The sequence below is a fragment of the Lissotriton helveticus genome, chromosome 11 (assembly GCF_964261635.1).
Source record: "Lissotriton helveticus chromosome 11, aLisHel1.1, whole genome shotgun sequence".
Classification (NCBI taxonomy): Eukaryota; Metazoa; Chordata; class Amphibia; order Caudata; family Salamandridae; genus Lissotriton; species Lissotriton helveticus.
Genome location: NC_136072.1, coordinates 151,238,217 through 151,255,053, shown reverse-complemented (window position 1 = coordinate 151,255,053; position 16,837 = coordinate 151,238,217). Strand labels below are relative to the sequence as shown.

The window sequence follows — 16,837 nt, the reverse complement described above, 5'->3', positions numbered from 1 at the left end:
TCATCCTGTGCACAGTTTTCCATGGAGATCGTATTCCCTCTAGGGACCCAGGTTCCATTAGGAGGCCAAGCCCCTACTACGCACAGCCTTCATTCTGTGCATGGCTCTTTATGGAGAGGCCAATTCCTCCAGATATGAAAACCCCATTAGACAGGCAGACTCCTATACACCAAGCTGTCACCCTCTGCACAACTTTTCACAGAGAGCTGACTACCTACACTATCAATGTTATATGGGGCAGTCCCTCCTACCCATAGAATTTTTCCTCTGGACAACTCTACATGGAGAGCCCATACCTTCCACGCATGTAAGCCCTATTAGGTGTCCAAGCTTGTTGAAAAATGCTTATACTCATCGGCAATACAGAAGCTAGAGCAAATTTGCTCTAGCTCACTTAATACCTTTCAGTGGCAGAAGCGTATAGCAAACTGTCACACTCATTGGATGATGTATTCAGTGATATCATCAGTGATGTAATTTGAGATGTAATCAATGTTAGACCCAGAAGCCTTTAGGGTCGTCCTCTCCCAAACGTTTTACCTACTAACCTCCGGTTTTGCTAAATTTATTTTTGTTAGCTTTAGGACTCTGTGTACTTTTCCACTGCTAACTAGTGCTGAAGCGCTTGTGCTCACTAAGGTAAACATAGGTAAATTGGATTACACCCATTTGGCAAATTTAATTTACATATAAGTCCCTAGTAGGGTGATCCTACATGTACCTAGGGCCTGTAAAATAAACGTTCCTTCTCTTCAAAGGCTGGCACCCAGTATAAATATTAGACCATCAGATCTATTCTTCAGTTCACTCCTAGACCTGCAGAGTGCCCCCAGATGGACAGCCTTGTACTTTAGAGGAGTGGGTTGCTCCCTAGCGCCCGCCTTGTACCCTCAGAGGACTGCCCTGATGCTTGAGGCTTGCCTTACTGCTTGATACAAGAACTACCATAATCACTCCAAGGGCTAGTTGGCTGGCCTTCTATTCTGAGCTGCAGAGACACAAAATCTGCAACAACTTGCACTCTGCACCTGGACTCTGCCTTAAGTGAGTACTGCCCTCCAAGTGGTGCTCACCCAGCCTTGGACCCTTGGAAGTAGTGGTAAAGGTACCCAAACAGCCAAACACAGAAACTTGTGATTTAAAAAAAATGTCTACTAAAAAGTGGCCTGAGAACAGACAGGCTCACTAATATACCCACGGTGCATTTCCCATTAGCCTGACTTTGTGAAAGCTCCTGCTATGTTCTTCTATGCAGCAAGCAATGCTGTCTAGCGGCCCCTCTTCAGAAAGGGATCTGGCCTCATGAAGCCCTTCGTCGGCTACAGCTTGCAGCGTCATCCCGCTGGAGATATTCAATGTCCAAAAAAGTGCCTAAGTCCAAATGTAGAAATCGTCACAGCGACTTCCTCCAGCAGCTCCCCGGTGTTGACGCCTTCTCCTCAGACACCGTTAACTGCTGTGCTCTGCTGAACTTTATCTTCTCAGACAGTTTTTTTCAAAATTTCTTCCAAGTCTGAAGGTAAGCAGAGACCAGTCTCAATCCACCTCAAATATCTGAACTGTGCCCCTTCGCGGTCGGAGATAACATTTGACTTTGCCCCGGTCTTGTGCGATTAGATGTCCACGGTTATTCTTTTAGGTGCTAGTTTTCACTGATAATTAAAAAAATCCATAACTCTGTTTCTACTGATTTTAGTTTTATTGTTCTGGTGCCATTATATATGTTAAAATATTATCTATTTTTCTAAATTGATGTGTAATTTTTCTTGAGTTGTGTTTTAACTTTATTGCTCTTCGAGTGCTGCATAACTACTTTACACACTGCCCGCAAGTTAAGCCTGACTTCGTATGTGCTGAGCTTCCAGAGGGTTAAGCACAGTTTAATTTAGTGACTTTTGTGGTTTACCCTGATAAGGATTGTGATTTTTGCTTGACACTGTTCCCACCCCTAAAAAAAAAATGACAATGTCCTACAATCAGTGATGATATCAATGATGAAATTTAACATGTCATGAATAGTATAATGTGTGACATGTATACATCTACAACAGCCAGCAAACATTCGCAGGAGGTACATGCACTAAAGAGCCAGTACAAAAATCGATTTTATTCCAAACTAGGGATCAGGGAAAGTGACAAACCCACTAAACATGTTTTCACTCCAAATGCCTACATCACGGGTCAAAGCTTCCCTTCTTTTTATTTGAAATAAGTCTGATTTTGCACCAGCTCTCGAGTGTGTATTCCTGCTATTTAGGGTTGCTGGGTATCATGGATGTATTCGGACACCTCATGCTCACGCATGCATCAACATCGAGAGGGCCACAACGAGGGATTGGGATTATAGTATGATTGTAAATGTATATAAATATGTAGATAGATAGATAGATCAATTTCAATGACAGTCCGGAATGAACACCCAGCTTTCGGTGGGGGCAGCGATTAGCGCATCCAGTTTCCCACTCAGCACATCCAATGATACTCCTTTCCTCAGTCAGGCTAAGCGTGCGCACCACAGGAGTGAGTTTTTCTGCTGCAATTTATCAGGGCAGAGCGATTGACAACACATTTCGACTAACAAAAAAAAGTCTTGATCACCTACACTTGTCGCAATTGTAACTTCCCATATAACATAGATGAAACAAAAAATGGACCACATTTTGACAAACAACCCCAGAGCACAAAATGACAGTAATAGGCCCACAATATTTCCTAGGTCATCTCTTGATACTTAATTCCTCCAAAGTAAAGAGATATGGTGTATATTAAATACATTATAATACTTTCTCACATATGTTGAAACAGATTAAACAAGAACAATATGCGTAGGTATTCTCTCGTTATTAGCAGTAAAAGTAATCGATCATGCAATAAAAACAGTGAACAAAGAGTATTCTCAAAATACCTTCATCGACCACTAACATACTTCGTTTGATTCATGATATGATTATGATTATACAGATCCATCAATTTAAAATATTATTATCCACCATCATATTTTTACATTTCTCCATTCAATTAAATATATCAAAATATTCCTATAGAATAATATAAGACTCCTTCAATTAACCAATAGGATAATGGCTGTAGTAGCTATTCAATTCAGTTGACGCTCTAATAGATTCAATATTTTCAAGAATGTACATTGTACCATACAATCTTCAATACATTTTTTTGTAATTAGAAATTTCTTGATTAATATTTTCCAAAAGAGGCAAAATAACATAAGAGAACATATTGATAGTTTCCTTATCTGGCCAAAACTGTCATGCAGTAAACAGTAAAAAAAAAAACATTCAATTAAAATCCGTTAAAACTCAATCAATCATCCCAAAATTCGATAAAGGATTAATCACAGTTCCTGACTACATATCTATATAACACTTCATGAAGATTCATCCCTTTTGGCGCTAAAGATCTGCTTCCAAAATATCCCTCGATTCCATCTTATGTAATGCTTGAACTCTCTCCTCTTGGGTTCATAGGAACCCATACAACACCATAAAATCTAACTGTTCTCCAGTTCTCCATTATGGTATTTGTTAAATTGTCTGAGGCACTGTAAGACACATCCTTGTTCATTATCGCATGCATATGTTCCAAAATGTGTTTCCTAACAGCACAAGTGGTACTGCCTATATACTACTTTCTTAAGGGGCACACAATACAATACCGTATACTACAAGCTCAGTTTTGCATGATATATATTTCTGAGTAAGTTGTGTCTGATTGACTGTCTCCAAGTAATATTCTTTCATTGATAAACTTGACCTGCATACTTTACAGGAGTTGCCTGCTAAAAAGGCGTACCCAGGGTTGGAATTAGACAACTATGTACTAATCTGTTTTTGATAGAGGCACATTAACTGTAGCTGACTACTGGGTTCAAATCTATAACTTTTTTCTGTGTCTCATCTTTTTGTAGAATAGCCAGTGTCTTCGTAAGATATTTTTTACTTCATCAGACTTGTTAGTATGCGTGATAATGAAACAAAGGGTGCCACTAGTTTCCTGTCTGCCTTTTATGTTTCGCGGTCTGTATAATAGGTTTTTCTCTGTTACACGGGTCTGCTTTTGTTATGCCTTTTCCAACATTTTCAACAGAAACCCTCTTTCTCTGAATCATATGATCATGCCATCATGTGTGCTAATATAACTTTCATGGGAGGTGCAATTCCATTTCTCCCTCAGGAAATCTCTATAAAGGATACTCCACCTGAGATTAGAGGGGTAAACGGATCTGAAAAAAAGCCCAAGCTCCATGATTGTGTGAAAACTTTCCTGAGTTCACAAAGGTAACCCCCGAGGAGACTTTGGGAAACTTAAGGAAAAAAAACTTAAGTGAGGGCTCCTGTGGTGGCTGCGACACAAACATCTAGGAACCTGTTGGCAGTGCCCCGCCCTCTCTCAGTCACCATAAACAGAATACGCAATTTTAAAATATTGCCAGGGAATTAATTTACTGATATGTACAATAGCAGGTGGAAATATTTATATGGTTGCACCCACCTGACAAACCAAATTCTTAGCGAGCCCTGAACCCCAAGACCATGATACCTCCCCACATATACTAGACAGTATATCAGTAGGTGAGGCGTGGTTATCCAAAGGTAGGCCTACTGGATGGTTTCGGGGTATCAATACATTCGTAAAAACAAAATATGTCATGCAACACCATTAAGATTGCTAAGGATAGTATCAGCTTACGATGATATTCATTGTAGTATGTAAAAACTCACTTTAAACCTGGTACTAAAACATAACTTTGATGTTCATTAAGACTTATAAAACATTGTTTTCAATTTCAAAATGAAGACATATAAAGCATTATTGTCAAAATTGCCATTGTTACCAAATCTTTATAATTAAAATGAAAAGATCTGTTTCTTCTACTTTTAACATGTTGCTATCGCACCCTTAGGACTCACCAACAGGAGTCTCCAGACCCTCTGAGCAAAGGCCCAAACTCTAGATGTGCTTGAAAATGTGTAAAAACGCTCCTGGTCTCACAAATGTACCCCTTAGGAGACGTCACAAAAATAATTAATGGGGGCTTTTGTGGGGACTGCAGCACTCGTGCCAGCCTAAAAAATGCTTGGTTTTAGTTTGCTGGTGCCCCTGCCCGTCTCAAGGTATCAGTAGAACCAATATGCACATTTTGAAAAACTTGCTTTGTCCTCTTTTGTTCCTTTTTTGTAAAGGTGCCTCAGTGTCAGTAGGGCCACCAACCTTTTTTCCTTTTGTTGAAGGTCCTAGGGAGAGCACCTAAAACCCCTGTTGCCTCTGGTGACTGCCTCACATCTTAGTGGACTCCGCAGAGCGGGTGCAGAAGTCGGCAGTTCCCTCCTATGCCGTCTGCTTTACGGGGCAGGGTAGAGGGGTGGGGGGAACTGATCAGGTACACCCTTCCTCTTTCAGATAGGAGCACAGGGGGTGGGGGAAACTCATTCATTCATGTTCACTGACTTGCACTAACATTCGTTCTAACACACTCTCTTGCACTCACTCTTACACTCACTGAAACACTCACTCATTTGCTATTCGAAAAAACATGGCGATTCCAGTGCACATTTGTTGAGCCGGATCCCCCATGTTACAATTGACACCAGCTTGACCTTTTCACGGGCTAGATAAAATCACAGATTTTCAATATCAGAACTTGCCTTGCACGCTGTCAGACAGAATCCATAATTTGGGGTTCAAACATGGACCTCATGATCTGCCAGCCGATTTTATAGTGAAGGCTGACAAGTCCTTACACATCGAAAATTACATATTTGGGAGTATGTTTGAAGACTAACCCAACACCCAAAAATTCAAATGTTCTACATAGATTATGTATCTTTAATAAAAACGAAAGTGACAGAGTGAACCTTATTTTAACTATTATTGGAGCCCACTTGGATTACTGCAACGACCCTCTACTTGATGTGCAAAAAACTGGATGGAAACATTTCCAAACTTTAGCAGCTCAAACTGGCATCATGTTGAAGTTAGGTTGTGGAGCCGTCCTACAAGTAGGTTTCATCATGTAAGATTACCCTGTGCCCTGATGTACTTTGAAGAAGGGTGTCTTTGGTACCATGAAATTATGCAAGTGTGTGAGAAAAGAAATGTGTAGTAGTTCACAGAATTTTTTTCATGTATTTGTGAAGCTTATACATTCTCCATTCATAACCCTTCCTGCATTGCATAGCAAGTCATGCACTTTCTCCTTGTTTTCCACTGCAGGTTATACATTTCAGAGGCCTTTAACTGCAAGAACTCCAAGAGACACATGTCCTAAGGCCTCCCGCCCAGCCAGTGCAGCCCCCCGGCCCTTATCTCGAGCAGCTTCGGAGATTTTAGAAATACAGTCTGTTGATACCACAGAACCAGATGACCCTCTTCTGGGAGATGCTGCCGAACAGCAAGCACTTACCCAACTGGAGGAAGAATTCTCCGAATTAAACACGAATTTGGGTATGTAGAAAAAGGCAATAATTTTCGAATTTTTCAAAGTTTTAATTACTAATACAATTGAACTTTGAGGGAAAACTAAGTGGCACGGTCTTTGAAATTATTCTGTAGGTAAAAAGGGAATTCACACCAAAGGTTCTATGTTTTTTAAGATGAGTAAACCTAAGTTATATTTGTGTTTTTTCACATTTTACAAGTAGCAGTATTTTCTCACAATTATGCCCTTAACAAAGTTGCAGACCATGAATTAGATTTTCTATGCTGCCTGCTTCTCTGATCAGCTGAACTGTACCGTGAAATCGCCTCTTGCAGTTTCGTGTGCTAACGGGAGTCTTACAGATCCCCTCCTCAGACAGGATTCCCTACCCATAGCCTCCCTCTGCATTTCCATGAGGCAGAAATCGAGCATCAGTTCTGAAAGTCTCTAAAAACTTGTCTTTTTAGGTTAGCCTACTGAGTAAGGGTGTCTCTTCTTTCGTTTAGGTTTTTTTTTTAAGGACCCGCTCTCTGAGCTGGAATACTCTTTGTAGTAGCTGTGCACTTTAGAAATATGAGATGATGATAATAGAAAATAACTAAACACTGAACAATACAGATATTTTGCAGCTACTGGCCTTTGTGTGCGTTCGCCCCACTGCGGAGTACTGGCATGCACAAAATGGGTATTTCAGTTACTGTTTTGAGAATGTAGGGATTTCTAAATTTACATTTCAAAGATTTGCTCAGTATGCAAAATGTGATTATCAGTCCCTAGCTTTTAGCATGTTACCAACTGCCCAATGCAGGAGCCTTGCCACAGTGCCATATTAGTATGCCCAACATTTGCCCTAGAAGTCATGACGGGTCTAAGAACGCTTAACTAAAAGCTGCATTGCACTTCGCATAGAAAATTCTATTTTCATGTTTTACCTTTAAAATCTAGTGCTTTCTGACTAAACCCCATTCTATGCCAAATATCCTTAAGATCACATATGTGGGTGTATTCTGTTTACCGAGCATTATTCTGTAGAAGAAACTGGTTAAAATGAAGAAAAAGGCAAATATTAAAATCCAAAAAGAAATAGATAAAACAAGGACACTCGTACCCCAAGGTAACTCTAACGTGTGCTTTTTTTTGCTGTCTTAACTGTTTGTGTGCTGTATAATTACTTTACACTTTGTCAGAGTTAATCTTTCCTGCTTTCATCCCAAGCTGTCAGGGGGTTAAGCACAGGGGCATTTTGTAACTTTTGTGGTTCACCCTGACAAGGACAGTGGTTGTTACCTGAGTGGGGCTTAATATATATCTTGTATACGTATAAGGTTTTACTTACTACATATGTAAAAACCAAGCTACAACAAGGTGAGCCATTGATTTCACTTATGGAAAGATTGTTTTACTTCTGTGTGAGTCACCTTATTGGTTTATGTATGAATTCATTGACTGCACAAATCAGGTCTATGAATTCTCTCCCCTTCTGCATGCTAGATAGATTACTTACAATAAGCATCTCTCAAGGTTGAATTTTGGAACAATGAGTTCCTCAACAGCGACACCTTACACAACGCAGTCCCTAGTACGACCGCGTCTCAACCATGACTTTTTTTTACCACGCATTCCTTTACCACACATTTTCGTGCTGAAGGAATGCATGGTAAACGGCCTTCTAACCCAAACCCCTCCCTCCCCCTAAAAATTAAACCGAACACCTCATACTCCCTAAAAACTACCCTATACCCACCTCCCACCCACTAAAAACTAACACAAACCCCCAACCTCCTAGAAACTACCCCGAACCCCCTACCCCTTAAAAACTACCCCAAACCTCTCACACCTCAAAAACGTACACAAACCCCCACACCTTAAAAACTACCCCGAACCCCTCCCACCCCTAAAAACTAACACAAACTCCCCCACCCCCTAAAAACAAACACGGTTACCCACCCCTTACAAACTACCCCAAACCCCTCCCACCCCCTAAAAACTAACACAATCCCCCCACCTGAACCCCTCTTACCTGTCCTGCTCCTGTCCGACGCTCCTCTCGACTCCACCCATCCCGAACACTAGACCAACTTAGCCTTAACCATGCACATGCGTGGTAAAGGCTAAGTCGTTGTTCGGCTTGCGCGACTCCGAAACTCATTGTTCCGGTGTTGTTGCTCAGGATGCTTCCCGTCTCTCGGTAGCTGGGAATCTGGGGCCATCGCTTGCAAAGTTATAAGAATGTAGGGGATGCTTCCTAAGTAGTTGTTCCTTTCACATTCCAAGAACTATATAAAATTATATAAAAATGTCGAGAAGGCGTTGAGCATTCGCATTTTGCCAGTGAGTAGCACTGTTGAGTTGACCTCTCGGCTCATAATTTGCTACAGTATACACCCCAATTAACTGTGCAATGTACGTGGGTTTCATATTTTGTATGATTCATCGCTTATAAGTAATTTGTCTAGGGTTTCCATCACCATTTATATTAGTTACATTTATTTGCCTTCATGTTCCACCATTCCTGAAATGTAGTCTATCTCTTCCAGAAAGCAAGTGTACCTTCTCCAGTACCAATATTGCAAATGCACCCCAAAGCATCATTTGTGCTATTACTTTCAGCTCCTACACTGTCTCTAAAGCTTATAACAGATTTGTGGCATATGGAAAAGGACATGATTTTTGTGTTTGGAAAATTAACAGTTCAACAACTATATTTACAGATCCACAGAACAACCTTCATGTTTTATCTTCTGACAAAACGAGCTTCAAGCGGCACTCAAAGAAAGAAATAAGGAACATTCCTGACTCCAACAAGAAGTCAGTGTCAGCAGAAGTCATGCCATTGCCTGATGCAAAGTAGGTTATCCATGATATTTATGTAAATAGATGAAATGTTGGTATCGGGACAGTAGGTGAAGTAGCAAACTCAATACTCACTGGTAATCTCTTGTTGACTTGTTCGACATTCTGTTCTTCTTCTCTCTGTTCTTCTTCTTCTTCTTCTTCTTCTTCTTATTATTATTATTATTATTATTGGTATTATTATTATTAAAATTATTATTATTATTAGTAGTATTATTATATATCCTAACAATTTGCTTTCAGTTTGAAGACTGTACCACAAGAGGACTGTTCCACGACAAATTCTCAGCACAGAGAATCGATATAAGAAGCACTGTTGGCAGCTCCTGTAGTGTAGAGTGGCAACTCCTGCTCATCAGAGAACTGCAGCTGTTGCGACATTAGTGCCAGCGTATTTAATAGTTCAGTGTGTGCTTATATCGCCCGTTTCCTCTTCAAGGCGTGTACGATGCGAATATTATTACTCAGTTGCCAACAGATGAACTCATCCATAAGAGGCACAGGCTGTCGTCAGGAGTCCTGTTCGACCATCTAATTTCTCCTTTTAGCACTGCCTAACACAACACCAAGAAACCCTACAAGTGGGGAGGGGTGTGGCCTAATGGCCAGAGCTGCCCACTTTGAAGCTTTGGAAACCAGGTTTGAGTCACTTAATCTCCCTGTGCCTACAAAAAATGAATGTGTCCTTAACTGGTGCTCAAGCGCCATTGTTGATGATTAAGTGCTGGTGCTGTGCACCGGAAACCACTGGCTCAAATTAATCACTGCCGCAACGTGTAAAATGTCCTCCATACATTCATCGTTCAGGGCATATGCATTGTTACTCCGGACCACCACGGTGGAGAAGTGTGGCTCAATGGTTAGAGCAGGCAGACCTTGATGCAGAGCTCTGGCCAGGGACCAGGGTTCAATTCCCGCCTCGGCGGGTCTCCGGCTCATTAATTCCCCTGACTGGATATTCTCGCCTCAGTGCCTGTTCTGATCATGGGTCCCACGCTGCAACTCTGTGCAATAGCTTGCTTAGTCTCCACAACGGCCCCAAAAGCGCTGGGATGCCTGGCTGCACCTGGGGGTGCCCAGGAGTGGACATTTCCCAGGAAAGCCAGGAAGGGTTCCTAAGCGGTATACGGACAGCGCCGGGACACCTCCGGTGGAGGTAGCTGTGCGCTTTACAAATTCCGACATTTACATTTACCACTAGGCATATGCTAGTGCACAATGCGCAACCACCAGTAAATTGTGTAAGTCGGTCCCGTGGGAGCAATCAATGGATAGGCAAGCCTTTGTGGCACAGTGGTTAGCACTGCGAAAGACAGCGGGGAACAAACGCTTAGTTTCACCAGTGCTAGGGGAAGGCACCTTCCTGCGGATTGTAAGCACAGAAGCTTTTAAACAGCACTTTATGCTATGTTTTTTAATGTATTTGTTTTATGTAGCCCTAACTTTACCCAAAGGTGTCAGAGCTCTTTGCAATAGAACTAGTTACATTACATAAGACTTCAGAGGACATATATTACATATAATATACATGAGTCTAAACACAAAAGGAAAACGATAGAGTGGTGTTTACGAAAAAGATGTGCAATTTAAACTAAGAGTGTAGATATAGTCTGCCAGTATTAGCAGGAAGTGAGCGCAAAGAATATAGACAACATAATTATATTACACAGCATAACATTATGGTCTTAGCTGGTTGCGGTTAGATCAAATATAAATCCAAATCCAAGGGCCCCACCGCTAGCCCTGTCCCAACTGTTGCGCTACATAGGGGGGAGCATGCCAGGCTGTAGTTAAAGTGCCCCAGGCGAGACAACCTTCTCATTGTCCCTGGCACTGCACTGGGCATTAGGGTGGTCCAGCAGTCCGACCTCTTTACCGAGGGTTGGTTGGACGCCACAAGGTGGGGGAAGCTGAATCACAGAGGGGCACAGCGATGGTCTCTTCACCTTCAATCTGGACCCCCATCCCCTTCCTGTGAGTCTGGGTCTCGGCTCTCCCCCGGTGGGGGGGGAACGGGGACAGAAGGTGAGGGAGTGCCGGTGGCAGTGTGCTGCCGCTCAGCAGGCAGTGGAGGAGGAGATTCGGCGGGCTCTTCCTATCCATCTGGATACAAGGGCATGCAACCAGCAGTGGGCCCCTGCAGTGAGGGCTTGCCCAGGTTTCCGTTCCCCTCAGAGCAAACAGGGTGGAACTCGAAGACAAACCTGGTGGCAACCGCCTCACCATTGCTCCACGGTCCTCGCCGTGAACCCCTCCTTGCACTTTTCAGCAATGCAGGTTTGCAGGACGGTTTCCCGAGGGATGGAGCCTCGAAGAGGTGGATCACTCCCTATGGTGATCACCTGTCAGGAGTTGAGGGAGTGCACGTCTCACTGCCCAAGTTATAGGAAATCTGGTTTATCACTGGTTCTGTAGCATATGTCTGTTAAAGCCTCCCAGATGGTCTAACGTAGCCTGGGCCATAAGACCCTATCGCCATGGGAGGTGGATTTAGGGACAGGCAGATCAAAGTACCTCACTGCTTGCGAGGCAGCACCACAGTGATTAAACAACATCTGAGGGAAATCAAGGATAGCTTAACCTGGAACCAGGGCCGGCTCAGGGTGCCCACTTTGGGTGGGTGCATTGTGTTTGCAAGCTTGTTTCTGGTTTTAAAAGCACCCATGCCACGTTCTTGGCCTCCGCAATTTTCATCTTGAGGTAATGCTGCAAAGAACGTGTATCATGCTGATCACAAAGTGTAGTAATGTAAATAAGTCGTCTGTGGGTTACTGCTTTTGTCAGAGAGATCCTTGTGTTACTTGCAGTTTATAAACTAAAATCTTAGTTTACAACAGTAAGCTATTACCTGTCATCAAAGAGCTACATGCAAACTGCAAAGTATAGATTAGAGCAATATGATTTTCCACTGTCCTTATCCTAATGTGGCAAAAAGGGTTCATTTAGGTAGGAAGTAATTCTTATTATTAAAGAGAACCTCTGACCATGGTGGTATGTTCAAAATTTCAAAATTCTGAGTTTGTGCTTCTCCAGACCAAGCACTCTGAAACTATACTGGCTATCAGTGTGGATGCCATTTGACTACTACACCTTGTAGTTGTCTGTCTTCTGTAACATTGCTTATACTCTGATGATTTACACATGTATGATTGATTGCTGTAATGTAATGCATGTGTGATGTAAAGTTCTCTGACACCCTACACTGGTATGAGGGGGACAAATGCCCTGGGCAGCTGGTACCACCAATTGTCACTGCCAGAATAGTCAATTACAATACCTATACAACTACGAACCATCACACTGCTACAAGCGTGACAATTTAGACTGTTCAACACCTCCAAAGCTGTTAGAATGGCGTGGGTGACAGGAAGTAGTTCTTTCAATACATACTAAATTAATAAACAGAGGGCCCAACCACTCACCTGGCATCAAGTTAGACAACATGCATGGCCAGTGCAGGCTGCCATCAACAAAAGTAGTTGACCTGGAACAAGTTATAGTGGCACAGCTGGGTAGGAGAAAAGCTACACTGGGGGAGATGCCACAACTACTAGGCAAGCTCAACTTCGTCAACCGGGTGAAAGCAGCAGTGAGGCCATTTGCTAGGCATCTGGCATGGTTAACACGAGGGCTGGCAGAGAAATAGCACAGGGTCAGGCTGACGCAAGGGGTGAAGAAGGATCTCTGACAATGACATAATTCCTAGTCGATGTCAATGGGACCATGATCTGAAGGGAACCCTGGGTGTCTGCAAGGCAGCTGGGGCTGTTTTACCAATACAGCTGGGGGCGATGGCTTCAGGGTCATCTTGGCCTCAGCATGGGCATCAGTCCATTGGCTGGCACGTTGGCATGAGAAGGGGTTTTGCCAAGAAGCTGACAATACTGGAACTCTTTCCCATCATAGTCACGTCTTCATATGGGAAAAGCAACTCGCCAACAAGCAAATTACTTTATGGGTTGATAATCATGCAGTGGTACAACCTTTGAATTTGGGGGCAGCGCATTGCCCAGTAGTAGTCTGCTTGCTAAGGCATTTTGTGGTCTGCCAGCTCAGGGCTAATATTGGGGTCAGGGCCAGGCATATTTTTGGTGTAGAAAATGCAGTGGTTGATGCAGAGTCTTGCTCTCAGTGGCAGAGATTCAGGGGTGACAGGACAGCGGTACCACAAGAACTCTCGAACCTGGTAGACCCAATCTGAGCATGCTGGTAGACAATGCTCTAACCCTCAAAACAGTGACTAAATGCCATAAGTGCTGGGAAATGTTTGAGGCCATAACTGGTGCCTGAGGGTTTGGTGAAGTGTCCAGTAGGGACGCAAAGGAATGTTTTTTCTAAAAACAGAACATCATTTTGGGTCCATAATCATATTAGTGCCGATTCTTACAATACACAACTATCACAGTTTGTAGAAACGCATGGGCTGCTCCATCATCCCAATCCGGCTTTAGAGCTGGTTTCTCTACCGAAACCACTCTTCTAGGGGTAACAGAGACAATACAACGCCATCTAGACACAGGGGACACCGTGGCACTCATCCTGTTGGATCTGAGTGCCACGTTTGACATGGTGTCCCACGCAGTGCTGATCAGAACTCTTAGATCTCTGGGCATTTGCAGCCCAGCTCTGAACTGGCTTATTTCATTTCTCGCCAACCGCTCTTTCCAAGTTTTCTCCCCCACAGCCAGCTCAAAAATCCACTCTTTCACCCAAGGAGTACCACAGAGATCCATCCTCAGCCCTTTACATTTTAATTTGTATGTAAGATCCTTAGCTGACGTGGCAGAGGTGTCAGGGCTGTCCTTGTTCTATTACACGGATGACTCACAAATCATCTTCTCTCTCTCCATGAAGAGCACTGGAAGCTCTTCTCCCCTTCAGCTGGGTCTGAGCAAAAAGCATCATGGATGCAACAAAACTATCTCAAATTAAACGGTGAAAAAACCAAGGTCCTTGTATTCGGGAAAAACAAGGAACTCTGGGGCCCTCAACACTGGCCCTGCGAAATGGGTACTTTCCCCACACCCTCGTGCCAGGCCCAAAATCTGGGGTTCACTATTGATGACTCATTAAATCTGCACTCCCAAGCAGTTAAAGTAGCAGCAACCTGTATTACCATACTTAAATGGTTAAAACAATATGCTGGATGTTACCAGAATCCACCCAGAAAACCGCGATCAACGCCTTAATCACGTCTAGGCTGGACTACGGTAACGTGCTCTATTTAGGCTCAAACAAGGAGGTATCCAACTGGCTACAGTTGGTGCAGAATTCTGCAGTTAGGCTTCTATGCCGTTTACCTAGAGCAACATCAATCTCAGGTCACCTACTGAACTTGCATTGGCTCAGGGTGGAAAACCGAGTCAAATTCAAAGCCCTGAGCTATATGCACAAAATAAAAACAGGAAATGCCCCCGCTATCTTTAAACTTTTGTCTGTCCTTACTTCCCCTCTCGCAACCTCCGATCCTCCACCCAGGGAAAATTCACTATCCCCAAGATCAAACTTTCTCGGATGGGCGGAAGGTCTTTCTCTTATTTAGGCCCCTCACTGTGGAACACCATGCCTACAGCTCTTCGCAACGATACTGACTACATCCATTTTCGCAAATCTCTGAAGACATGGATTTTCAACAAATAGTTTGCTAGCCGTTATCACTCTGTCTCTGATCTGCTTTTGCGCCGGGAAACCCTTGTTGGGTAGCTGCAGCGCATTACAAATCGAATAATAAATAAAAATAAATAAGTGGGCAGCAGTGACCCCGCCAGTGCTTTCTACGGTAGTGTAGTAATTTACAGATACACAGGTGTAAATGTGATTTTCTTTATTCGGTAAAAGTACTGCAACCTCAAGCCAGCTCACAGCTCAGCTAACTGTCAACCACTGGAATTATCTCTACCTTTACATTCCACATTACATCACCAGAAATAAACATTTCTACGAATCTTCCCCTCTCCAAAATGTAGCAAAAAAAATAGAACATACATACATGAGAATTTTAAAGCGTAACTGTATCTTCTTCCAATTAGGAAACATACTGAACCATTTCATAATACAAATGCAAAAAGATAAAATATATACACAAATTTCAACTCTTTCACCCCTTCATTCATTAGGCCGAACCACTTTGCTCAGACTTCCAAAACTGCATTCCTTACCATCCTCCAACATAACTAAATTTTTCTTTACTCCAATCACTTTACAGAGTTGAGATATTTGCGTTCTCCTTTTTTCACCATTCTTGCCTTGTTTGTTACCACCCAGTCTCCACATTGCCAGTACGTATGCTTCACACTTCTTTTTGTAATCATAAGCTTGTTTACTCATTCTCTGTTTTTCTACCACTCTTAATTTCATGGCACTCCGATCAACCCTGTCTCTTATCTTGTAATCACATAGGTGATTCTTTGGTGGCAGGTTCTCTTCCTTTGAGATCAATAAAGGGTGAATCTGCTGTCATGAAAAGTGGAGTAATCTTATGGGCCCAGATCATTTTGTCCAACTCATCTTTCCAAGACAGTCCATTAGCTATCGAAAGCTGTATGCTTTTTATTATGATATGATTCACTCTCTTGACCAAACCATTCGCCTTTGGCCTAAACAGTGCTGCCTTCTCATGCCTGATATCCAGTTGCTTCAAGAAATTCATAATCACTAATTAAGTAAATTTCACTCTATTATCTGTTCTAATAACTCTAGGGATTCCTTCCTCCATGAAGTTCTCTTTTAGAACCTCACAACACATTTGAGACTCTGTGTTCTATACTCTTCACAACAAACCATTTACTGTGGTAATCAACAATGAGAACCAGGAATCGGTCTCGACTTCCAGTTTTTCCACTGGACCAATAAAATCCATTGCCAAATGTTCCCGCCGTTTCTCAGTTGATTCCCTACAGTTCAAAGGTGGTTCCCTAGTTAACTTGCTCCTATTGCTATTACCACATTTAGTGCAGTCTATCACCTTATCCCAACCTCTCTATTAATTCACGGCCACCACAAAAATGGTCTCAGCCTTCTTTTAGTTAGACTTCTGACCAGCTCTTCTTCATTTCCCATATCAATCAATCTTGCCCTTGAATTGCCTGGTGGAATCACACGACTACATCTCAATACTTTGAACCTTCAAATACTAAACTCATCCTTGACCACACTATGTGGTTACATTCTTTTACTATCCCCACCATCCTGATTTCAACCACCACTAATAATGCACTCAACTTGCCACATGTTTCATCTTCCATCACAGCTTGTTACCAATCGTCTTTTGTCAGTACAAATTATCCCACTTCACAAATATCCACAAAATCGTGTTCTTTTTCTTTTGCAGTGTTGGTCAGGCGGCACATATCTGGGTGTGGGTACTTCTCCCTCAGCACCAAACACAAAAACTTTTCTGCCACCATCTGAGCTGGTCTCCTCCTTCCTGGCTGTCACCTTCAACGCAGCGAAGCTTTCTTCCTGAACTACACATTTTTCCTTTTTCTTGGCTAAGACAATCATGGCCTCAAGCCTCTCGAGCTCCTTATCAAGCTCTCTGATTCTTAT

At 42.7% G+C, this 16,837-nt stretch overlaps 1 protein-coding gene across 2 annotated transcripts in view; it reads left to right on the top strand.

Moving 5' to 3' along the window:
- The window catches only part of ZBBX (zinc finger B-box domain containing), a 509,107-nt gene that overhangs the window by 458,503 nt on the left and 33,767 nt on the right, over positions 1 to 16,837 (top strand). For both annotated transcript variants that reach the window (XM_078665923.1, XM_078665922.1), the window contains 2 exons: positions 6,232 to 6,462; positions 9,148 to 9,283. In XM_078665923.1, the coding sequence (XP_078522049.1) occupies positions 6,232 to 6,462; positions 9,148 to 9,283 (367 nt within the window). The remainder of the gene's footprint in view (positions 1 to 6,231; positions 6,463 to 9,147; positions 9,284 to 16,837) is intronic.